Source organism: Schistocerca nitens, chromosome 12 (genome assembly GCF_023898315.1).
Source record: "Schistocerca nitens isolate TAMUIC-IGC-003100 chromosome 12, iqSchNite1.1, whole genome shotgun sequence".
NCBI classification, from domain to species: Eukaryota; Metazoa; Arthropoda; class Insecta; order Orthoptera; family Acrididae; genus Schistocerca; species Schistocerca nitens.
In genome coordinates this window covers 120,970,033-120,995,701 of record NC_064625.1, presented here as the reverse complement: position 1 = coordinate 120,995,701, position 25,669 = coordinate 120,970,033, and the positions used below count along the sequence as shown (strand labels likewise).

General features: G+C 36.6%; 1 protein-coding gene across 8 annotated transcripts in view; it reads left to right on the top strand.

Moving 5' to 3' along the window:
- LOC126215213 (tropomodulin) overlaps positions 1 to 24,952 on the top strand; it is a 430,703-nt gene extending 405,751 nt beyond the window's left edge. For 2 of the 8 annotated variants that reach the window (XM_049941877.1, XM_049941880.1), the window contains exon 9: positions 24,655 to 24,952. In XM_049941877.1, coding sequence (XP_049797834.1) covers positions 24,655 to 24,737 — 83 coding nt within the window. In that variant the 3' untranslated portion in view covers positions 24,738 to 24,952. Of the gene's footprint in view, positions 1 to 4,751; positions 4,872 to 5,503; positions 5,590 to 11,971; positions 12,029 to 18,645; positions 19,055 to 24,654 lie in introns of those variants that run through there. The other 6 variants (XR_007542104.1, XR_007542102.1, XR_007542103.1 and 3 more) reach the window with 6 other exon arrangements.
- The last annotated feature ends 717 nt before the right edge of the window (positions 24,953 to 25,669 follow it).

Below are 25,669 nucleotides of genomic sequence, written 5' to 3'. Positions count from 1 at the left end.
ACAGTTTTGTGTACAACATCTGACTAACAACTGGTCTATACAGTGTGCACGAGTGTCCAAGCACAGTTTGTCTTGTTTTTGAGGACTTGTGGCATGGGTCTAGATCAGTAACATCATTTAGCTGGCTATTAGAGGCAAGTGTTAAACATATAGAAGAGTGCTTTTGAAATTGAATTTTTGTACCAATAGAAGCTTTTGAGCCTGTGCGATTGATGGCAAGCAGTGAGCAATGGGATGCTCAGAGGGATGAGGTAACAAGCAGCTGTAGGATTGAGACAGAAATGATAAATTGGAGTTTTTGATACAGCTAATACACAGATTATGCCGTAAGTTGAAAAACATGATGAAAGCCTAAGTGAAGTAAGTTTAAAGTTCAAGTAGTTATTTCCTTGCAGGCACAATATTTGGAAACATGCAATTCAGACCACTTGTAACACATGTGTTTCCATAGATTCTTAGTATCTGATTATACCAAGCATTATTGGTCATTTTGGCATACATTATAATTATTTATTTAGGACAGTGAAATTGTTTTTAAGATCACTAGTGTCATGCAAAAAATTACTCTCTGTTTTAATTAACATAGATTACTTTCTTTCCTTCAGGAACATGGACACCACATGGAAAAAGTGCTGGGTGCAGATTAGTTTACTCGAAAATTTTCTCACTGTCATTATATTTAAGTTACCTACAAGGTTGCAATTTCATTTAAAAGATAAAATGATTTTATCTATACTTTCTGTCTGTAGGGACTGTGTCTTCTCTTTAGCTCTGTGTAAGTGTCGCTTGTAATGTATTAAAGGATGTCGCTTGTAACATGTTAAAGGAACTTCAGATCATCGAGGAGCTTTGAGCTGTGGGTGTAAATGTCTTTGTCAATTTATGCTTCCGCTGCTTTGCAGGCTTACCTTTCTGATGCAGTCAACATCTGCAAGTGTTGAATTTTATGGTAGTCTGATGTTTGAGTAAAACTATCTGTGCATTGCCTTAAATATTAAATTCATATATTGTCATTTCTCATTTCTACAGTTAACACAGTGGTCAAATTTTTTGTCACTGGCAAAGATTATTGCAGTGATAATTTGAACATTATTTAATATGCCTCAAATAGTTTACATTCTTAGCAAAGTTTGGTTAAAATTGGGTACTGAACATTTCATAAATGTAATGGAATCATAATTAGGCAGATGTTTTATTTTTACTATTACTTTACTTTAATTGTGCATGGAGGGGAAATGAAAGATCCACAATGTTTTAGTAGAAAAATGGATACATGGGAATACTCGTCTAATTATAAATACGGATCTGTATTACTGAGGCTCTTGGGAGCTGTCAGCGAAACTGCTGAACTTACGCAATATTTTGAAATCGTCTGCTCATTATTCTCTATGATGTTGGCTGCTACAAAAAGGACATTTTATGGTACAGTTTATGTAATGAAAAAAAAAAAAATAGAGCTCACTGGCATCAGCTGAAAAGAAGCACAGAGCAGTCAAAATAACTAAAAAACAAAAATGGGGCCGTCTTGAGATTTTTACCAAATGCTAACCCTGTCTGAAGTTGAGCAGTTGCTACATCAGATTATTGCAAACTTTCAGCAGTACCACCAAAATTTTACACCACATCTGAGTGTGCTATAAATTGTATATTTTGAAATAAATTAGGTGAGTTTTATTCCCAGATAACTTCATTTCATGAGACCACTGTGTGAACTGAAACAGGAATGTGCTCATCTTAGCGATCAATCTTTTCAAAAGTTAGTTAGTAGTAACAACTTATTAAAAATTCTAGGCCTCTAATTTTTGCATTGCTTAATTTTTTTTTACACTAAAAGTGTGGAATTAATTTGTTCTGAATACTTCCTAATTATAAGTAAGGTGGTGTATAACTTTTTTTGGTGCTTCCTGACATCACAGTTATGTGGAGAATTCAGAAACCAGCAAATAAGAAGTAGTATCAATAAACTTAACATAGCAAAAACACTATTTTCCTAAAAAAAAATGCTAATAATCCATTGTAGACATAGATTTCACGCTTCAAATGCTTTCCTTAAGCTTACAGTGACACATGACTAGACAATGCTGAGGCACTTTTAGATTACTTGAAATACTTTACTGAAACCCCTTAGGTAATGTAAGTTTCAGAAGGTTAATCACTTTGTAACCAATTTTCAAGCAAAGTAATTTTGTAAACATAGTCGCAGAATTTATCTTAGGAAGTTAATATGTGACCTGGCTGTTATGGTCCACACAGCCTGCACTGTTCCTTGACAGTAAGTGATAACTGATAGATGCCATCCCACTTCTGTGGCATCTTTATATGTGCCATTACTCAGTATGCAAAATGCGTAACGTGTTCTACTGCGTTGCACATGCGGACCTTATAGACTGGTCCTCTTTCATTTCCTGTGTACTTCATAGCTCAGTGTCTGGAAACCATCAGTTTCCCAAAGCAGTTAGATGTGGTTCTTGGGAAATCTTGAAAAATTGACTTTGAAGATATCGAAGCTCCGTTAAGTACAAAACATTTCTGCAGTTGTAACGGATCCATCCTTACCTGAGTGCTTAATGTAACTGTCCATTTGGAAGGGCAATGGCTCTCGCCAAATGCAATTTTTTTTTTACTTTAATTCAAATATTGCAATATAATTTTTATTTTTAATTGCAGTTTACATGAAAATGCGAATACTCATAATAAATTAAAATTTGGTACAAAAACTTGAAATATCTTATTGATAACACAGACATTATTAATAATACTGCTCAGTTATTTTATCATTAATATGTTACATTGTATTTTAGCCTATTAGTTGGAGTTTACAAGTTATTTTTATTGGAAGTCTTGCATGAGGAAAAGGACGGAAATGTAGGTCGAAAGAGAGTAGATGTTGCTCACTATTTGCATTTCACAGTTGCTTTCAGAATGGTGAAACAGTAGTACAGTTAAGTATTGTTATTTATAAATATAGTAAATAAGAATAATTATCATCTGAGGTGCGAAATCTGTAGACGAATCTGTTATCCTCAATTCTTGTGTGATCAGTGATTAAAAAATAGAAAGACATTAATTTAATTAAAAATTATGATTCAACAGTTGTTGATTAACATGTTAGTTTGATGACTGAATTCAAATTAAAGTAGAAAACCCTGGATAAATCAGAGTTGGACTCGCACTTTGAGGGTTCCATACCAACTTAATTGTGTATATAGGTGTCTTGAGGTGTCAGGTATTCTGCTTGATATCAGGATTATTCTTGCACGATATTTAGACAACGTGACTAGTTACCTTCATTTTCTACCAGAAACTGCTTGTCGATTGGAATGGGTCGATTATTTATACCTGTGGTCGTGCTGCTCTGTGGTCAGTTCCAGGTGTTCCATGTATAGTCTGCTCCTGCTAGAAATGTCCTTAGGTGTTTCCTCTTCTTCGGTCCTGTGCACCCACATGTGTCATAGGCATAGACTGTCAGTGGAATGAGCAGTTCTTAAAGGACCTGCAATGCAAGTGCCAGCGTGGCAAAATAGTTGGGTGGCCTTTACTCATGTCACTGCTAGATGGTAAAGACATCCGTTTTCACAGCGGGAAGGGCATTAACTTCATTGTAGCTCAGTCAGCTACCACAAAACAGTTGTAAATTATGTACACAAATCTCTCCCTGGGAATTATTCCAACTATTACAGAAAATTGGATCAAAGTCCTTGCAGTAGTTCCTGAGATACTTGATGGATGATGAATGCAATTTGTTTGTAATGGCAAGAAATAGTTTTTATATTATATAATTAGAAATTAACAATTTTCTGGGTTTTTCAGGTACTTGTACTGTGAAATCTGGTCTCTTGCCAAATTTCATGACTCTACATTAACGGGAAGTGCGATTAGTGATAACTTGCCATATTTTTTGATTGCATTGACTTAGACAAGGGATTGTAGATCTTAGTATATGACATAAATTTCAGTTTGATGCCTCTAGCCATTTCTGAGAAAAAGGGCCAATAATAGACAACCAGACAGATGCCAAAGTGAATTTATAAGGGTTCCATTTTTATTGATTAAGGTATGAAATGCTAAAACCAAGTTGCATCCAGCAAGAATCAAACCAGTGACCTTGTGACAACAAAACTACAACACTGTGCACTGAACTAAAGGGCAGCTCTGTTACAAATCAACAGTTTTCATACTTAGGTGTTCAGGAAACTTCAGAGTCAATTTTTTCATCTGTTTTGAGCAATGGATTCACACTGCTATAGCAAATTTGTGTCCAGGCACTAAGCATCTGTATTACTGTAAGAATGAAGGAAATGGAAGAAGGCCGGTTCTTATTGGTCTCATTATTAGTTATTCTTCTCTATAGTGAATAATTGTATAGCACTTAATATTAATGATAACGACTAGCATCACTGTGTCTGTGCAATTCCTCCTCCCTTCATGTGAGTATACTGTAAAGGGTCTGTGACCTTAAGTCTTGGTTTAATAGAAATCTTCTGCACATATTGTAAGACAGATTGTGCCCGCAATGACTAGTCATGTGTTACTGGCTTATGCTTTTGTTCAAGCTTATTGTATTGTCTCACGTGCCGTTCAGCATAATTAATGTACTCAAATGTTCTCTGTTTTCTCTCCCTCTCCCGACATCCACCCTGTTTCGCCAACTTGCCGGTGACGTGGCTCGCTCTGGGATCTGTCCCTCTCTGCCCCCTCCCACCACCAATTGATCCATCTGGGCCCTCTTCCCACTTCTTCTGGCACTGAAGTCTGTCGGCTGGGTGCTAAAGCTCAGTTCAAGATATCCCTGGGTCCGGGCAAGGCCCCTTTTCAGATCGTCTCGAGAAAGTGACAATGCAATGCCAAAGTCCCTTCCCTTTTCAGCAACAGTGAGTAACAGCATCACTTACATTGATAAGTGGTGGTTCATTAATGTTAAGCATTTAGTGTTTTTATTTGTTTTTGTCCCTGTCTGTTTGTACTTTTTGTTCCCAGCATCGTGACGAGTTGGACCCAAGCAACTCGGGGAACAGGAATGTGTTTGTTTAGTCTTTGTTTGTGTCCTTTTCTCTCTCTTTCCTATCACTTTTGCAAAGTGGTTCGGAAAAAATGCGAGCCGATAAGGTTTTGTGCATATGTCGGTCGCTACTGTAAAGACTAGTCATGTGGACTGCATGAAAAATCACCATAGTTTTTTATGATTTCGTGGTTTCTGAGTGGCTTTATATATGGAAAGATTGCTTGTCAATGAGGAGGGATCCAAGAACATTTTCCCTTCTCTGTATTAAGAGCATGTACAGTGTTTACAATAAGAACCACTTTCAAAAGCAAATCTCCTACACCACCCCCTTCTGCTGTTATCCTGTAGAAGCTGATGTAGGTGCAGATGTAATGAAAACTGTGGGGAGAAAGAATTGAAACCTACGGATATGTAGTGTAAGGGAAGCAGTTCGTGTTAGTATATTGTTTTTATAAACACAGAAAGCAAGTTACCAACATTGTGTATTGTTTGTACCTACAGTACGGAAAGACCTAACACTGCGCCTGCAATTCAGGTTCTTTAACAACATCCGCAGGAAAAGTCTGATCAAGTAAAGGTTTCAAAAGGTACTACACAAGGGAGGTGAGGCATTTTAGCAATGCCAGTTCACTCCCTGGAATATTATTTTCTTTGGCTGCAACTTTGCAATCTACTGAGTATGGCTTCTGTTTTAACACGACTAGCTGTATGCTTGTGTGCCCGTAAAATGGGGTGCTTTATAAATTGCGTGGGTAATGGTCAGGTGAGCATGAGTGAATCGATCAGTAAGATTTGACACTGTACAGTCAAGCTTATTAACAGGAATGTAATGCCAATTGCCCAATAACCAATGTAACACATATATTTGAAATACAAAATAATGTTTCTGCAGGTCACAGCCTTCAGTAAGCAAAAATATTTCACATCCACTGGTAACAGTGAATTGTCTGCAAACTGGTTATTTCTCCAGTCAGAGTAATTTTAAGTGGTTCAGATAATCAATTTTATCATTTGAGGTGTGTTATAGAAAGACAACAATTAAAAAGAAAATAATATTCAATAATAAAAGAACACCGAAATAAAAGGGAAAAGTCTGCTTGCAACAAAGCAGCTGACTGATACATATATACACAAAAGCTGACAAATTCACTAAGGTTTGGAACTTGGTCTTCCTCCCAGGTAAGAGGGACAGAAAACAAAGGTATGGAAGAAACTTGGCTTTTGGAGGAGTCCACAAGTGTGTTTCTCTGGTCTCGGGGCAGCAGATGCGCAATAAGGTGGAATGAAAACTGGGCCAATAATAAAATATGTCTTATCAAATGTAAGAGCCACGACACAGCAAAACTGAGCTGGGAGAAATATTTCTTATATTATTTTAATTACAAATCATATAGGCAATATCGGTGAGACTTGTCGATGGTAACTACTGTAACAGCAAATTGTTTTGCTACAGATATGCATAGAGTGTTCTCGGTCTGGGATTTAGGAAGAAATTTACCTAAGTTTTGTCATATAAGGGTCCTGGTTATAGCCGTGGACTAATATAAAGTCGGGACAGTACTACCAAGACAGTAAGTCCTCAAATGAAATCTGTCACTGTATGTAAGAATGAAATATACAACTGCGGGCTCTTAGGCATAACAAAACATCTGTATAGATTTTTAAAGTAATGAAATTCTGTGTTACTATGTAGTGCTCACAATAGCAAATAACTGCTCTGAATCAGCCAAGAAATATCTTTTAGCAGGAAAATAGTTTACCATCTTTCAACATTCTTGAACAAGCAGTATTACTCTGTCTTGTCACTCCATTACTGCCATTAAATATTCATTATGCTAGTGAACAGTATTCTCTTATTTATGGTCATTGTTACTCATGTAATATACTTCTACATGGATTAAGAACTAACTATGTGAACTGATATCAGTAATTTTCAGTGAATGTTTCATGTGTTCACTGAAGTTCCCATTTAAGATGACATGTAACTACAGTAATGCTTATATATCTGTAGATGCCTGCAGAGTTTCTATATAATCATTATTCTATGACTCCCTGTGCATATAACTGCAATTTTTTCAAGACCATCCAATTTGGTAAAATTATTTGCTCAGTAGCTAAGATGTACATCTGAGCATGAGTAAAGGCATTTAAAGGTGTGAGGGACCATACAAACATTCATATTTACGTAGCTCAAGTTGTCTAAATTCGTTGTTTGTTTTGTTGCTGTCATTTAATTGTGATTTTTACGTCTCACAATAATGGCCTATCACGCCTGTCTCAATCTGAGTGACTTTTCTGCCCAGTCCTTCAAAAGACCAGTTTATAGAATGAAATTTTCACTCTACAGCGGTGTGTGCGCTGATACGAAACTTCCTGGCAGATTAAAACTGTGTGCCGGACCGAGACTCGAACTCGGGACCTTTGCCTATCGCGGGCAAGTGCTATACCAATTGAGCTACCCGAGCACGACTTGTGCCCCGTCCTCACAGCTTTACTTCTGCCAGTACCTCATCTCCTACCTTCCAAACTTTACAGCTGTGAGGACGGGGCGCGAGTCGTGCTTGGGTCGATCAGTTGGTAGAGCACTTGCCCGCGAAAGGCAAAGGTCCCGAGCTCGAGTCTCGGTCCGGCACACAGTTTTAATCCGCCAGGAAATTTCAAAAGACCAGTTTCTGTCAATTCCTTCCTGTTTTCAGCCAATGGAAAATCAGCCAGGTTCTGAGTAATAGTGACTGATCAGCTTCTGCGTATATCAATGTACCATTATGCAGGTTAGGTAGACATTTATACTTCACAGAACTAGGACTCCAAATATACACATAAAACTGACTTAAGAAATCAGCAGTCTTCCTTATCTCTGCCAGTGATAATACCTGGACGAATACAACATTCATGTTGATTACTCTTACTGTAGGCTTTATTTGTGACACACCATTAATCACAAAGCCAGATTATTAACACTGTTTAACTGAGCTGGCTTGTTATGAAATAACACTTCTCTGAGTAAAGGTGGTTTCATTAAATTTATGCTTACATTAACCATCAGTAGATTGTGTTATGACACAGTTAATAAAAGTGAAAATTATGTGACACAACACTCCAAACAAACCACTGCAAGGGGAGAATGGTGCTCACCTATTATGACAAAAATACTGCCAAAGCAATACAATTTGCAAGCAATGTATTTCAGGCTGCTGGGATTTGAGTTCTTTCATCAGTAATAGAATACAAAATAAATACTCTCCCTTTTGGTGCTTATACCTTCATATTCCCTAGAATTCTTTGTTTTTTGTTGAAGAGAGAACATGAAGATATGAGCAGTTACGTTATATGACATGTGCAAACATTCAGTGGTCACGAAAATCCTTTTCCTTGAATTTTTTATCATTTCATTATTTCAATTTCAGTATTTGAAAGATCATTCACAGTATTTTTTCCTTTCCTCACCTGTTCCGCAAAATATGCGTTTTTACTAGTTTCACATAATTTCTGCCACCCTTCTCTGTTACAAGGAAAAAGAGGCAAAGATTTAACTTAGATTCAAACCAATTAAAATATGAGTAGTGCAAATGAAACAGCTACCAAGTTTCAGTTCAAATAACATAGCTACTAGATCTCAGGAAATCTAGTCTGAATCTTTGTGGTCTGTAGCAATCTTCCAGGGTATTATTGTCAGTGGTTTAAAAAAAGAATAAAGAAAGAAAAGGATACTGCCACCACCAGTAAAGGGGAATAGTCTTGTAATTAATAGTAATCTGTACCGCAGCTGCTGTAAATTTCTCAAAGGAAGTCATTTTATTGCGTAGGCTGCCGTTTCATATTGAAAAAAAAAATCGTTATTTGGCAATTAGCTAACATGATAGAAATTTTAAGGTGCTTACCACAGCATGTACGTTTTCGCTTTAATAATTACGCCAACATATTTTAATATATTACGTATGGCAGTACAGTGACAAGCTTTTATAAGGGTTACGCTTTTCCCATTTTATGTACGGACAGGTGTGCATGTAACTACTATGGTTGTGCTAAACTGTTATTAGGGATGCCATCACACGTTGCTTCCTCACTGATGTATGGAATATATCACACTATAAACATAACAGTTTTTATTGTGTGTAGCTCAGTAATATCTGAGGGGGGGTGAAATTAAATAATTGCTAAATAATGAAGTGAAATGTTTCTTTCAAAATAAAACACTATACTACACAAGACAGTGATTACCTTCAAGTTGTTGAAATTAATTATAAAACAATAAATTACCATATTGTGTTCTTGACCAATGATCATATCTGCCTCACTTAGTTGTCATATACAACTGTGAGAGTAATTAGTGTATCACATTTTTAGCTATTACTTTGCCCTGGTGGCAAATATTTAAGGAGTGGTACACCTGACAATATTTCCACTATTTTTAGTGCTTTGAATGGTGGTGGTTCATAGTAACTTTATTCATGGCACTTCTAAGTTTCTATTAGCAGCACAAATATCTTCAAGCAAATGAGGAATGACCGAGCGAGGTGGCGCAGTGGTTAGACACTGGACTCACATTCGGGAGGACGACGGTTCAATCCCGCGTCCGGCCATCCTGATTTAGGTTTTCCGTGATTTCCCTAAATCACTCCAGGCAAATGCCGGGATGGTTCCTCTGAAAGGGCACGGCCAACTTCCTTCCCCATCCTTCCCTAATCCGATGAGACCGATGACCACGCTGTCTGGTCTCCTTCCCCAAAACCAACGAACCAACGAAATGAGGAATGTTTCACCATAAAAAGTGGCCACTGATTGTTTACTACCTAGAGACTATTTCACAAAAGCTGTGTATGATATTGCTGCAAATGGCTTTACTCAAACAATTTGTAACTTACTGACTTTGTTCATCAATTTTTTTTTCCCACTATTTTTAACATTTGCTTGTAAGGTGACAACATTGTTTTAAGGTTTTTACAGAATCGACCAATGTGAATTTTGAGTTTTGTCATTTATATCAGTAATTGATGACTAGGTCATGTAATTTTTGAAACAGATATACACATTTTTAAAGTTTTTATTTCTTTTTATCAGTTTTCCTCAGTTTCCTATCCTTTTGGCAATGAGTGCATCTTTTAGAAAGATTTTCGTAAAATAATGTTTTCAATCAAAAAACATGAAAGCTGCTCGCAGAACGTTACAGAATATCTCGTGATGGAGCTGTAACATGGAATTTATCATATTACTGTTTGCATTCCTCTGAACAACTGACTCACTCATTACAATGTCCCAGTACTCTTATTCCAGTTCCTATGGACCAGCTTGGGTACATATTGTCCCAATATTCCCGATGATAGTGTCTGTTTTGTTTTGTCATGGTGATCATTTGTTTGGTATTTTTATTTTGGTTTTGCTATTTTTTTAATGAGATAATTGGTAGTACTTTTTTTATAGTTACAGTCCCACCTCTTGGTTTCTCGTGGGAAGTATTACCACTCAAACAAAAAAAGCAAACATCAAGTCACAGTAAAAGAGGATAAGGGTTCCAATTTATATCTCTTCACTTGATGTGAAGTATATTACAGCATAAATGTAGGGGAATTGCCTCTGCTAATGCTATTAAATTTGTATTTTGCAAGTAATTTTGTGTGTTCGGTTGTATAATTTTTGTGTGGTGTGTCTACTAACTTTAAATCTGTTGAAGGCATGGAGCATGAAGCAGGCCAAACAGGTGGGGAAATGGCTTTTACCCATCAATTATGACGAACATACACATAAAGAGAAAAAAATGGCTGGGCGTAAAGAACGTGCGTGTTCTCTCTCTCTCTTTCTTTTTCTTCCTGAAACTTAGGTACATTATTCGTTTCACTGAATGACAGTAATAATTTATCGCGTAGGCCAAAAGAATTGACTTAAAATTATATGGAGAGAAGTAAATGGAATTGGAAGTAAAGAGAGCAGGAAAGTTATGAACAGGTTGAGGAAATTGCAGGAGAGAAGTTAAAATAAAGCTGAAACTGGTGTTGATAGATAGATATTTTGCCATATTTATATCTGTGATACTTTTAATAGACATATAAAAACTTTAACATAATTCCAATCTCTTGGAGGCGTGTGATGACATCATTGTAAGCAGTTTTTTAAAGTACTACACTTATTTGTCCTTGAAATGATGATGATGAAAAATTTTCCAGTATATTTTTTGGACCTCCATGTTTTGTTTCCTGGCCATCCATCAAATTATGAAAAACTTCATTTATTCTCACAGTCTCATCTGAATTTTTTTTTTTCTTCGCCTTCTGGATATAATAGTTATCTGAAGGAATCCAAACAGCTTTTCTTGAGTTTCTGACTTTTTACCATTTTTAATTTTCAGTATGGAAAGATTTTTTCATGAAGTTCCCAATGGATTGACACAAAGCCTGTCTCCATCCTTGTCCCTGCTACTGTATCCCAAAGCAGTTTGGTTGGAGTTACATACCACACGCTTTCCCCTGTAACTAGCATCCAAGAAGCCATTTCCCACCAACCTGTTTGCCTGCTCTGTGTGTTGAATGTTTCATAATGAAACACAACTGCTAGTAGTGAGACCATTTTGCATGCCTGTACTAATCTTTTTTTGCCATAGGTGTTACCAAAAACTGTTGTCAGGGGTCAATCATCTGGAGCATTTTTCTCTAATAATGGATTGATAACTAGTTATTTTTATTTTAAAATTTTTAAAAATTACAATTTTCATTAACATTAAATCTTAAAGACCCTTTTAGCCTGAATATTGAAAATTTTTGTCTCTCAGTTTGATTATGCTATCTGTATGTTATCCTCTGGGAAGGCTGTGAAGAAGATATTTATTGCTTCTTGTTCAGACACACTCCCATCCCCGATTTGAATAGTGGTTGTTGGTAGCACCATTTTGAGTAGCATATTTTAAACTCAGATTTTGTTGTTCCTTGTTTTTGTTTTTGGAGTTTAATTCTGAAGGTGTGTTCCTCTGTTTTACAGTACGCCTGTCTCGTGTGGGAGCGACAAACTCGTAGTGTGCGATGATGTCTCTAATAGGTAGTAATACTATACCTTACTCTAATAGAAGCTGGATGATCTTTCCCAAAACACTGGTGTCCACATAAGATTTAATATATGGGCACAAGTTTACAGTGTGCGTACATTAGAGAGTTGTTTGACTGTTGCACATGTTTTAATCTGTTCAGATGACTCACTTGTCTTCAATTCTGTGCACTCTTTACGAACTGATAGAGGTCAAGCTTTTGTGTGAATTCCAAAGATCAGAAGCAAAAAAAGTAAGATTATTATGTACAACTAACATTACTTCTGTGAGACTTCCAGAAATTTTTTTTTGGGAAAGACATCCATAAACAACTAATTTTTTAGAGAGATTATTAGCCCATAATACTGAAACTTCTGTTACATATACTATCTAAAAAATTAGCTATTTAATTAGGAAAAAAAAGTGTGACGTTACATTGATACAAGCTGTCAGCACTGTGCTAATCTTGTATAACTAGAGCAATAATTTCAATATTCCTTACGTCATCAACCTGATTGGAACACAGATATACAATGATTGACACACTGAGTGATATTTCTTACAGTATTTCTGAAATCATCATAAATTGAGGATAGAAATAATAGTTAAATGGTTGAAGTGTAGATTCAGTAGCAGGACAAAAACACAGGTGAGATATCAAAGTGGTTTCTGCTTTATCATCCCGAGTTAATTATCCTGTAACAGAATTTTCACTATTCTCAGAATTTCCATGCATTACACGTATCACATGAACGCCCCAGCCTGACCCCGCTGCACTGGGGAAAGGTAGGTTTCTCACTTGTATTACTGATTTCAAAACCAGAGTAGCAAGATGTGAAATTATTAACACAGAATGTTGTGGTTTTTGTGTGTAACTTTAAGCAATCAGTTAAAAATTATTACTGTGAAAGGGGATATTATTGTTTATCTATTTTCCACTTCTTACAAATCATGAAGTGGCTTCTACAAATAGACTGGCAAAGTTATGTCTTACCGTATTTACTCGAATCTAAGCCGCACTCGAATCTAAGCCGCACCTGAAAAATGAGACTCAAAATCAAGGAAAAAAAATTTTCCCGAATCTAAGCCGCACCTGAAATTTGAGACTCGAAATTCAAGGGGGGAGAAAAGTTTTAGGTCGCACCTCCAAATCGAAACGAAGTTCATCTAATTGTAATATGAGACACAATTTAGGTCGAATGAATGACGATACAGCTGCAGTAGTTTGGTTCGAGTCATAAGCTTAGCAGTTACGGTTTACCAAGTAGCCATTGCTATGCGTCACGCGCTCCGTCCGTATCTATACGGATATCCTTCCTTTTTCACGTGCTTCGTCTGGTTTGAATTGATTGCTTATTTTTCTTTGATCTGATAAGTGCCGTTCTCTTTGTTATAGGTGTTTACGTCACTCTAAGCTGAAAATGCATTACTGTACTGTGTCATGCATTGTTTGTCGCATTCTGATAGTGCGTGTTTACGGCCTGTCGCCGCTCGCGGCGTGGCTTGCTTTTGTGCGCGCTACCGCCGCTTACAAATAAAAAATAGAGAGGAATCGTCTCATTAGCGAAACATTTGTTGTTACTTACACTACTGCTTTCTTTGATAATAATCAACAAGAACCAAATAATAGACTGCGTATGATAGATGATGTTCTGAACGAAATTTTAGCGAAAATTTTTCTCCGTTTGAAAATCTTTGCAGGCGCCTCTTTAGTTCATTACATTCTGCACAGAAATTAGAGTCATCTTAGATTTAAAAATCTAGTCAGTTGCCATGCTTCATTTCTGACTGTATCACTATCAGGCATAAGAATAATACGAATATAAACATGACATGATATGTATATTCTTCTGCGTTTGCTGTTGTCTCACTCTAGTTTCGGAGTCTATTAGGCAGACAGGATTTAAATGAGATAGTAGCAAAAACGAAACAATACATGGCAAAATGTTTATATTCGTATTAATCTTATGGCGAAGAGAATACTGCATGTGATTCACAATTCATAAAAGTTCCTATTAGCAACCATCTCTTCTCACAGGTAGGAAAAAATTCAGAACGTAGAGTTGGCCATATTGACAAACATCCCAAACAGTCTTGCCAGTCTGATTCGAAGATCAACAATACAGAATTTGTATTTACTTCGTTGGATAATGTACCAAAATGCAGTGGTCGAAACTCAGCATGCCTGTGTAGCGCTACATATATTCGACGGCAGAAGTTAGTTGTGGCGGCACCCACCAACATTTTTCAGAACTCCCGCTTGCTTTGCACTCGATTCTAAGCCGCAGACGGTATTTTGGATTACAAAAACCGGAAAAAAAGTGCGGCTTAGATTCGAGTAAATACGGTAATCATTAATTTTGTTTTGAAGATGCATTGGTTGTAGCATGAAACCATCAACACTACAAAAGCCATGAGGTACTTTAAAGAAAGATGCTAATAAAATGGTTGATTGCCGCATAAACCACTGGGGCTCAAAATGTTAAAGCTTTTCCACATTACAGTGAACAGTACTGATCTTGTAACTGAAATCTTCATAGAGTAAAAAGAGAAACAGTTTCAGCTTACACCTACTAAACATGTACCATATTTACCTGAGTAAAAGATGACCCTCCCCACCCACCCCCCACCTTTTTTTTTTTTTTTTTTTTTTTTTTTTTTTTTTTTTTTTTTTTTTTTTTTTTTTTTGAGGCTCTTTGATAAAAGAGAGGAAGAAAATAAACAGAAAGAAATGGTTTACATTAATTTTCGAACCATTTTCTTTTCTACTTTTTCAGCTTACTAACATTGTAGTCCATGGGATCACTATTTATTTCTCTCTCTCTTCTCCCCCCACCCTTTCCTCCTCCCTGAATACGCTGTCTCTTGCTTTCAAACGCATTACCTGACTGCTGCTCCGTCATTGGCCATATTGAACCAGTTGACACACACTCCTTTCATTCCCATCATACATCGCAACAAGCACGACAACATTGCAGCAAGAAACAAATAAGTACACCACTGGCCCCTCTCCAGACTTTTACCATCTCCTGCATAAATCAGTACTATTATTGAGTGTGTATCATCCAATTTTAAAGTCATTTCTATTCTGAACACAAATGGATTCAAACAAACTGCAACTTAAACACAGTAGATATCCATAAAAAGCCAAAAGGTTCCTGCGGTTGGTAACTTCTCACTTACCGCTTCCCTCTCTACAATCAGCTCTCACTATCCCCCTTCCAACTCTTCTGTAGTGCTGAACTTGAGCAACTGTGAAAAACTCACTGCAATATCTTATAGTGTGCAGGTCACATGTAACAACATCAACTAATACATAAATAAAAGATCATAATTACGATTCAGTCCCATTCTCAAACTCCCACTCGTCCCACGATCTGGTGACATCTGTTGGTACTATCTCCACAATGGGTGTTACTGCTGTAATTTATTCTCATGATAGCAATCACCATCAGTTTAATATGATTTATTTCATTTGTTAGACATTTCATTCTGGGTTAATTTTCAGTCTTGTTTCAACTGCATGTCACCATTGTGTTCTAAAAGTGATTAAGGTAACATTTTTACCCAGTAATCGTAATGAATTTCTCATTTGCAACCCGCTCAGTGAATCATTACAACCTCTCGTAACCAAAGAAAATATGGGTCTTAGTTATGAATCAGCTAATGTTTCTTGAAATAAGTCATTTCTGTTTTTGAATGTTACCTTTATTTAAAAATAATGTTTGTTTGTAGTATCCATACAAGTATGAAAACATTTATTTTAAACCTGTTCAAGTACACAACTGTCAAATTTTAATCAGAGCAATAGACTGTTGTTGTGGCTAGTTCACAGTTTCTTACCACTCTCTTGCACTAGCACCGCACGAGTCAATGTCACGTGATTGTTCAAACAATGATGACACTGCATCAAACAGTTCAGTGTATCGGGAAATCTTGAGCCTGTTGGAACGCAAGTGTCGTTTCCTGAGACCTGCCTTTCCAAATTCTTCAAAATAAATTTACATCTGACCTCAACAGCAAAAGCTCAATCTCTAACTGTGAGACGACCCTTATAAATGTAAGACTATCATTGTAAACAATGTAAACATTTTAACCTTGGCAACAGTAGTTTAATTTGTGCATATGAGATGACCCTGTATTTTTCGTACAATGAATTTGGGGAAAAAACTTCTTATGATCGGGTAAACATGGTACTTGACAGACTGATTTTGTTACATTATAGAACCATTTTTGATGTAAATACTACATTTAAGGTTGTAAAAGTAGGTCAAAAACAACAGGACAGAATAATCTTCCATTGACAATCATCAAAAATAGGACAATGGCCATAAAACGTAGAACACTAATCTCCAATCCCAAAATTATGAAATGGAGGACATCGTACATTTGTGTGTATGAACTAAAAGTGACATCCATGTTTGTAGGGAAGCGTAAAAGTTGTTCATAAAATGTATGAAGAATAAGGTAATACACAGCGCTTCAGGAAGGACAGTTAATATTTGAGCTGATGTCTATACAATCTCGATTAAAAAGGACTGCATAGAGAGAGTTTTTATTTTTAGTAGACGAAACTGCATGAAACTGATATGTGCGTTTATGATGGGCAGATCTGGAATTTTCAAGCAGTGCAAGAACCAATCTGCAACTTTTTCTTTCTTCATTGAATTGGATAACAAAAAATAACTGGTTTCTACTTTTACAATTACTGGTTTCAGATAGGGCTTACAGATATAAACAGGTCACTATTGCAGTGTAAGAAGCCTCATATGACAATCTGTGCTGCTCTGTGTAATGATGGGTCTTGTGTTGGAATACTGATCTGAAGATGGCTGCAGATCACAGCTAAAACCAGTAATTTCAAAAGTAAAACTAACAATTGTCATCTGCTGGTATAAAAGAAAAAGAATATTTTTGGAATCACATAATTCTCCAGAACTACAGTTATATAATACTTCACACAATGTGCAATTACTGGTGCACACTTCCACGTACCTACAGACAGATCCTTTGGTGCAGCTGACACACTAATGTGGCTGTTTCCTCAGCAGACTTACAAGGATTGTGGACATATATCTATTGAAAAAGTGGCAAGGTGAAACAGCATTTGTACCAGCATGTGTCTGACAAGCCTTGGAAAGGGATGGCTAATGAATTTTTTGGGAGTAATAATACTACTTTTTTGTTTCCATATTTCAGCTTCCTTGTCTTCCAAACCTTGCCTCCTGAAACTTCTACTGCTAAAACTCCAGTTCACTTGACAGGACACTATTTTGGGACTGGCCAGTTGAGGACTACTCCAGTTCGTAAAATCATGTGCTGGTTGATAGAAATTGAGTGGTACGGCACTGTAGCTTTCAAAGGGAGCAATTCTCAAGGTGACAGATTCAGTGACTTAATTTTCTTGACATAAGAAAGTTGTAAACAAAGTCAGCCTCATCACTTCACGTAGAAATGCTGTACGTAGGAATCACCACCATATAATATTCTTTATAAGAGCAGAGATTTATTACCTCTTGGCACGGAATCATATTTAACTTATATTTCGTGTGCACAGAGTACACAACTTTTGATACTGTTCCAAGGAGCACTATAATAATTACGTCAGTATCTTCGTAAAATACGAATAAACAGGGCATATCTTCCATTTTTGGTTGAGTAAATGACAGTACATGGCTTGCAAGAAATGATATGTTGCACATAATTTATACGTGCCATACGCAGTGGTAGTAAACATGGAAGTAAGTAATACAAATAAAATGAGAAGCTGTACTGTATAAAATGGATGTAAAATCATTGAAATTTAAGTGTGTTTACTAGAGTTGGACTGCTGTGAAGAATCACGGAGCTGGACGTAGTGAAAAACGTTGACAAATTTGAGAGTTCAGCTGTGTGCACTAGGGTCAGGGATCACCTTATTTGCATCCTTAAAATTGTCATAAATTGTCAGGAAACTTCCCAACACAGTCAATCTGAGAAATAAATGAATTCGAAGCCAGTTTGTTGAGCACAAGTACACTTGTCCTTCTGTCTCTCTTGTATATGTTAAAATGATTTTAACAAAACTGTTTAATCACAAAAAATCTGTAAGCGTGTGCCCCCGACCCCGCGCAAAAAAAAAAAAAAAAAAAAAAAAAAAAAAAAAAAAAAATCCCAAGGCTGTCAAAATCTTCATGTCGTGTGTGTGTGTGTGTGTGTGTGTGTGTGTGTGTGTGTGTGTGTGTGTGTGTGTGTGTGTGTGTGTGTGTGTGTGTGCACGTGCATTGTACTGTCCAGTGTTGTATGTGTCTGCACATCACCACTGCATTCCCCCATTTTGAGTTTCGCTTTTTTGTGTGGTGATTGTCATTTGTGTTTCCTAATGATTTTGTGAAACAGTCTGCAGTATGTTGCTAAATTCCATTAACTTTTTATATATTTAAGAACGAAAATCTCAGATTTGTTTGCATTACTAAACAAAAAGCATAAAAACCTTTTGTAAATAATTAAACATATACATGTTTTGTTAATTACTTTAAACACCATATTCCAAATTATAGGTGGTTTTTCTTTTAGCAATAATGTGCAGAAAACTTGTATTTTTAAATTATATATATATTTATATGCGATTTAATTTTGTTGTTTATTCTAGGGGCCAGTGTGCACAGAAATCTCAGCTTTTCTGTCTTTTAAACAAATGTAATTAAGACTACCAGTGATCTTTCGAAACTTCCTTCTTAAATGCTAATAGAACTGTAACATTCTAGCCTCAAACAGTAACAACATGATTAAACATTTGGTATTGTTATAAGTATTGCTTGTAAACTGATTTAAATACTTCACACAGCTCTGGCCATAATAATACCTATCAATCATCATCAGTTTGAGCGATGAGGCTGATGCACTTGCAGAACATTAAAAGTAAATCTTTTTGACTTAAAAAGAAAAGAAAACTATTTTGTTGTTAATTCCTGTAAAGAAAAATATTTCATTTATAATTAATTAATTATCACTGATATTTATTATTGTATCTGAAATATACTCTGACATTTACATTGCAACATTTTTAAAAATTCGTAACTGTGTGTTTAATGACTATTATTCCTTAAGTGTTAGTGATAAAAATATTTAAAACTATAATGATATCATTCGTATTTAACAAATGGAACATTGCGTTCAACTGAATTTCAAATGTGGCATGTTTAGGCATTAAGAATTTCAGTTCCTGTACTTTATATTTTGTGTGTGTGTGTGTGTGTGTGTGTGTGTGTGTGTGTGTGTGTGTATACGAGGGGGGGGGGGGGGGCGAGTGAGAGAGAGAGAGAGAGAGAGAGAGAGAGAGAGAGAGAATTCTTTCATGTGTTTTGTGTAGTTCTGAACCCATGAGACTTGTTGCAGCATAAGATCTTAGTGGTACAAGGATTTCACAGAGGATACGCAGTGTATGAACAAGTGTGTGTTTTCAAAATACAGGTATATACTGTGCAAAAGTGTCTCCTGTGATAACAATTTTTATGTTGTCTTATCTTGTCACTGAGAGCAGAGTACTGCATATTCTACACCAAAAAAGATGTGTGCTAACCCCCCCCCCCCTCTCTCTCTCTCTCTCTCTCTCTCTCTCTCTCTCCAGTATATATCATGTAGACCAACTTGGGCATAAAAGCAAGATAGCAAGAAAATATGGGTATGATCTGATATTGTTGCTGAAGGTTTTCACCCTGGAATTGATTGTTTTGTGATGGTTGTAATATTACTGGAAAAATTTAAATTGATCGCAACATATTCTTTTGAAACTGCTTGTTATCAGTCTGTAGTTTAAATCTAGGACTAGAATGATTCAGCGAGAAGTTATGTCCTCTTTGTTGTAGGTGGCAATTTCACTCAGATAATATAGTAATGTGTGTTCTATTACACAGCTCTTAGTCACTAAAATGCACAAATTTTGAGCAGAAGATCTGGATATTTGGGAAACAAAGTAAAAAGAAAGAAAAAATTAGAAAAAATCACTTCCTTGGGTATATTAATAGGTAAATGTCATTTAATCACCGATGCTGTTCAAAAAAAGGAAGGGGAGGGGTGCAGTGTGATTTTCTCTCTACCATATGCTTTAAGCTGTAAATAAAATGTTCATTTAACAAAGTAGTGTTCAGTTTTTCGTGTAGAGCTAACAGTAAAACAGTTCTGAAAAGAAAATTGGGTAGTTTTTGATAATTTGATGTGCATCATTTAGTCAGTCACTTCCTTGTGCCCGGCCTACAGGGAAAATAATTATACTCTAACTGCTCTCAGTATTTTGTCTTTAACAAAAGACTACATATTTTCTGTAACACAGCACAGAAAGGCTACAATAAAAAGTAATTGAGGTCAGAACTCGTATGAAAGGGTAGAGAGCAGACCATGAGGGCTGAAAATGAATGGTTCATACTGGTTTCCAAGAAACTATGGAATAGATGGCCAAATTACAAACAATCTAGTGACAAGACACCAAAGCACACGAGAAGAAGAGCACATAAAATATTCAGTTTACTTAAATCTTTCATTGTGAAAATTCTAAATTTTTCATTTTGGACATTCATCAGTCAGTATCTGCACACTTTTTTTTCGTGACTGCACCTCCTCTCTCTACTGAGTTTACCCCTATTTTTTCTTTTTTTATTTGATTCCACTGTGATTGATGTAATTTGCTATTGTGGGATATTAAATTTAAATATGACACCTTGTGTCTTACATGGTTTAAGTTTCTCATACTGTGTGTGCATGATCTAATCTCATGTAACAAGAAAAACTTGTATCTCCTAATGTGATTTTACATTGTACAGTCACACACATAATCTTTCCTTTATTTTCCTCATACCCATTGTGCTTCTGTTCCCCTTTTTTCTTCATTAGGGCACTGTTGTCCATTTGCAAATTTGTTGAATGAACATTTACTGACACCACAGCATTAATTAGTCAACACAACCACAAAAAGGAAGCCTCTTAAGCAAAGCAATGCACTTAGCATTTTAAAATGTTAGTACAGGTCAGGAAAGTATCCACAGTTGAAAGATGAAACACCACGAAGATTGAGTTGCTCTTTGTCACCGGGTCTACTGTACACGGTACTGCAGTAGATTTGCAGAAACTTGACAATGTCATAATGTAATACTGGCCCATGTCCGCCTCCATAGTGCAACGGTACTGTTATCTCCTGCCACACAAGGGGGCCCAGGTTCAATTCCCGGCAGGGGACTGGGTGTTGTGTGTCCTTCATCATCATTGACTCACAAGTTGCTGAAGTGGCGTCAACTGAAAAGAGACTTGCAATACGGCGGCCGAACCTCGAAGGAGATATCCTGGCCAATAAATGCCATACGATCATTTCATACTGGCCCATTAAAAGGTATATTCCATTTCATAATTTGTTTTATGTACACATTTACATTCATTTCTCTAAATGTTCCTTTGTTTCTGTGCTTATAATTCTATGCCACAGAAGGTTTCAGGACTGAAATTTGTCATTATTCCTTATTGCCACTGGCTGGGTAACAAGGATATGTGAAGCTGTTAGTTTTTTCAAACTAGAAAAAGGATGGTTTTAAGACATGTTACACACACACATGGATCACTTGATGATTAGAGATTTTTAAGGATTACACAGTCGCTATTCCATTACTCAGTAGTATCAATACTGTTGTGAGTGTGCTGTGTTCAGTTCAGCGTCTATTTATTACCATTGTTTGGTTTTCATTTCATTTCACATCAGTGAATGGACACCATGTAAAAGTCAAAATTTTTACGAAATGAAGTATTCATCTATTCAGGAGCTGATGGTTTATGTGAGTAACTGTAAAATACTTCTAGATCATTTAATATAAGGAATCAGGATCTTGCACAAAGTACTGTTTCTTTCCCTGACTGAGGTAAATCACATGTGACAATTGGAATGTGCAAACTGTTTAGTGATCTGATCCTGTACTGAGTCAGTTTAACTGATTTTGAAATTTTTGTGTGTAAGGGGGCAGGACACATTCTATAGCCTTGCTTCTTTATTATTATTATTATTATTATTGTAATTACTATTTTTAGCAGATAATTTATCAATTTGCCATGTGTTCAGATGAAGGTTTCAATATTAGTAATATTTGTGGTGTTGGAAAAAATGGAATGTAGGGATTAGACAGTGTGAAATACATGGTTATTATAAACCATTCATTCATTTTCAAAGTTCTATATTTTCCAAAGTATTGCCTGTACAAATATGATTGATGCATGAACAAAGCTGTAAACTCACAAAGTTCTCATTGTGTCCACCAGTTGATGTTGCTAGTGCAGTGTCTTGTAAAAAAAAAAAAGTGTTTTTGTATACTGGAATATGTAACACCTTCTATTTATCTGGAAAGGTTAATCACCACAATGTTAGAGCATGGGGCACTGAAAATCCCCACAAAATTGTGACATATGAAAAAGATGTGCTCATGGTTAATGTTTTCTGTGCAGTTCCACAAACAAGGCTGTTTGGGCTATTTTTATTTTATGGGAGAACTGTGACGGGTACCTCTTACCTTGACATGTTGCTGTTGTGGTTGTTTTCACAACAGACTGCTGATTTTCAGAATTCATTTTGCAACAACAATAAGGGGCACCCCCTCATTGGAGCATCTGTGTTTGTCCCTACCTAAACAGTGAAATTCTGAATCACTGAATTGGGCATAGTGGTTAAGATTGTGTGGCCCTGTTCACTTGGGCCCATCCCACTTTCCCCGTGCCCTTTCACCCTACAATATCTCCCTGCACACAAATTCACACAGAAAGACTGAATATGAAGAGTATACCTAATAAAGTAATCTGAGAAAGAAGTAATTAGAAGGATCTGAAATGTTGTGGTGGGCCAATGGGTGGAGAAGTTACAAAATAAAGTGCTTAAAAGAACAGCTGAGGGAAAAAGTTCACATAGGATCTTTACCAGATGAAGGGACATGTTAGACAGACATTTGCAGCAGCTTCCAGAAGTAGTTGACTTGGCACTGGAAAGAGCCATAGAGGGTGAGAAAATGGTAGGAGTACACAGACTAGCATATACAAAACAGGATAGACGATGCTGGGTGTATTAATTACGTAGAGATGAAAAGATTAGCACAAGATAGAAAAATCTCACTTAGACAGTTAATTTTATTGTACAAGTGAGATTGCATTACATATTAAGTGCACAGGGGAAAAGTACACTCCCAGGAGACATTACACTAATGCCTTATAAAACCACCTCTAGTCTTTAAAATGCCCTCTGTTATGTGAGGACATTCATCCACAAAATTACTGTGGTATCCTGACCCAGCTGAAGCAACTTGTTGATGAGTATATCCTGTAGAGTTACCCAGTAGCTGGGATTATGGTTGCTACATTTCACCCTTTGTTCCAAATAGTCCCACACATTTTCTACTTGAATGAAATCGGGTGATTTAGCTTGGCAGTCGAGATGCAACAGTGATAGTCCCTGACTGAGTGTTCATCAAACCTGGAATGTATGTGTGCAGCTTTATGAAAAGGGCTGCTGTCTTGATTGATTTGAGTGTCCACAGCATACTCATCATAAGGGTGTAGAAGAAAGAGCACACTGAGAATGTTGAAAAAAACATCTTGTTTAATGTTCACGGTAACTTGAATGGGAGGGCCCCAAGTGCTTGGGGGGGGGGGGGGGGGGAGGGGAAAAAAAAAAAAAAAAAAAAAAGGAAACCTAGGTGCAATGGACTTGCATTCACTGACAGCAAAAACTGCTTGCTGTCAGGTTTAAGAGTGATTGTCATTGAGAAGTTTGGCACTTGTCGCTGTTCCCTGTCACCTAGTGTCTTTTTACGTGGTACACCATTCCTTGTTGCAAAAGGCCATGTCGGGCATCCACAAATCGAGCAACATCATTCATAGATTAGTCCAAACATGAAAGTTCCTTTCTGCCATGCATTCAACCCATCTTACTGTGTTAATTTCATACAAATGGCTGGCACATACACACCAAGTAGTTACAGTTCCATAGCACTCAAAAGCAACCAGTTTGCTCTGTTAAGCTTACAATCTGACCACTCTGTTTCTCCATGACACTATGGCAAATATCACCAGGATAAAAAAGATAGAGAATTGTGTCAAACTAGTCACAGTCCAAAAAATAAAGTAAATTGATCAGTTCCAAAGGCTAGTGGCTGTCTGTGCCGGCTGCTCATGTGAAGGTTCTGAATTAAATGAACAGCATTGTGTCGGCTATTTATAGTGAAGGCTTGGGACTTCAGAGAAGAAGCTGCTTGAATGAATGTCCAACAGTTTCGATACACAAGTCATGAAAGTGGTGTCAAATAGAGCAACAATCACTTGGATGGAAGCTGTATATCTTTTAGTGAAATACCCCATTCCAGATCTGAAACTTTTGAAAAGTATTAAATTGTTGTTATTAAATAAGAAAAAATGATCATGTGTCATATTTGTTTTGATGTGCTACAGAGTGATGAGTCTGTGGGAATTAAAAAGTTGATAGAATTTCTGAATTTACTGTATGTGGATTTTGTTAACAGGGAAAAGATAGTACTTTTTGTAGAGATTCTGTTTGTTGTTGTTAAAACACATTTTAATAGTTGCTTTCTTTCTGTTCTTCTCTTTTCTCCATTCGCGGTTACCTAATGGCCGCAAATAACAGGTCGCCTCCGTCGGATAGGCAGAGCTTCGCGCAACTACACCATTGGATTCGTCACACACCACAAGAAGTCCATCCACGAGTGAGTTGGCTACCTCCAACAGAAGTTCTGTGTGTAGTGTGTCACTGTATGCTGCTCCATAGGTGTTGTTGTGGACGATAGAAACTGTGCTCTGTTTTTGTCCTCTACTCGCCATCTGTGAAAGTTTTGTAGCTGGAAATGGGAGGGAAAAAGTGAAAAGTGCAGAGGAGCACCAAGTTTGTAAATGTCCTGTCAACGAATTACAGATATGTTGAGCTATTTGTTTCTTTTTTCCCCCCTTGCTTTTTGAAACAGAACACTCAATATTTCCTTCTTGTGTATTTTAGGGTATACTCCCTCATTCTTCTTCAAACCCCTTCATAAAACCATTCAGTGCTAAACAGTGAATGTTATGTGCACAATTTATCAGGCTTCAGATAGTTGTAGTATGTATAAAATTTCACACAGCAACTGTTCAGCTGCTTGGGGTGGCCTTGAGCCCTGTAAATTTTTTAAGTTTCCAAATACAATGCGTACGGAAAAAGAATGAAAATAATTTCTTTGTTATTGTTTGAGAAACTGGCATTTTCTCCTGTTCATAAACATGTTTTAAGCAGTCACTAATGGTTGTGAAGAGAATTAGCTTTGAAGCTGGGACAATGATATTTTCTGACATGCACGTCATACTTGAATTACAAGAAACCGATAGCTTTATCATTTTTCCGTTGTGTAATATATGTTAGGCTTTTATAGCAATAGATTGGAAAACTTTATAGATTATATCAGCACTGATGTTTCCCATTTTAATAAAATGATAGAAAATTTTCACATCAAACAGCTGTGCCTCACATAGAAATGTTTTGCTATGCACAATTTAAACAAAATAATGTGAAGAATTTTTTACTTGCACAGCACATTTTTTTATGTGAAAATAGTCCTTCGCATTGTATGTCCATCGAGACCCACTGTCACAGAGGTAGTTATTTCTTTGGCATT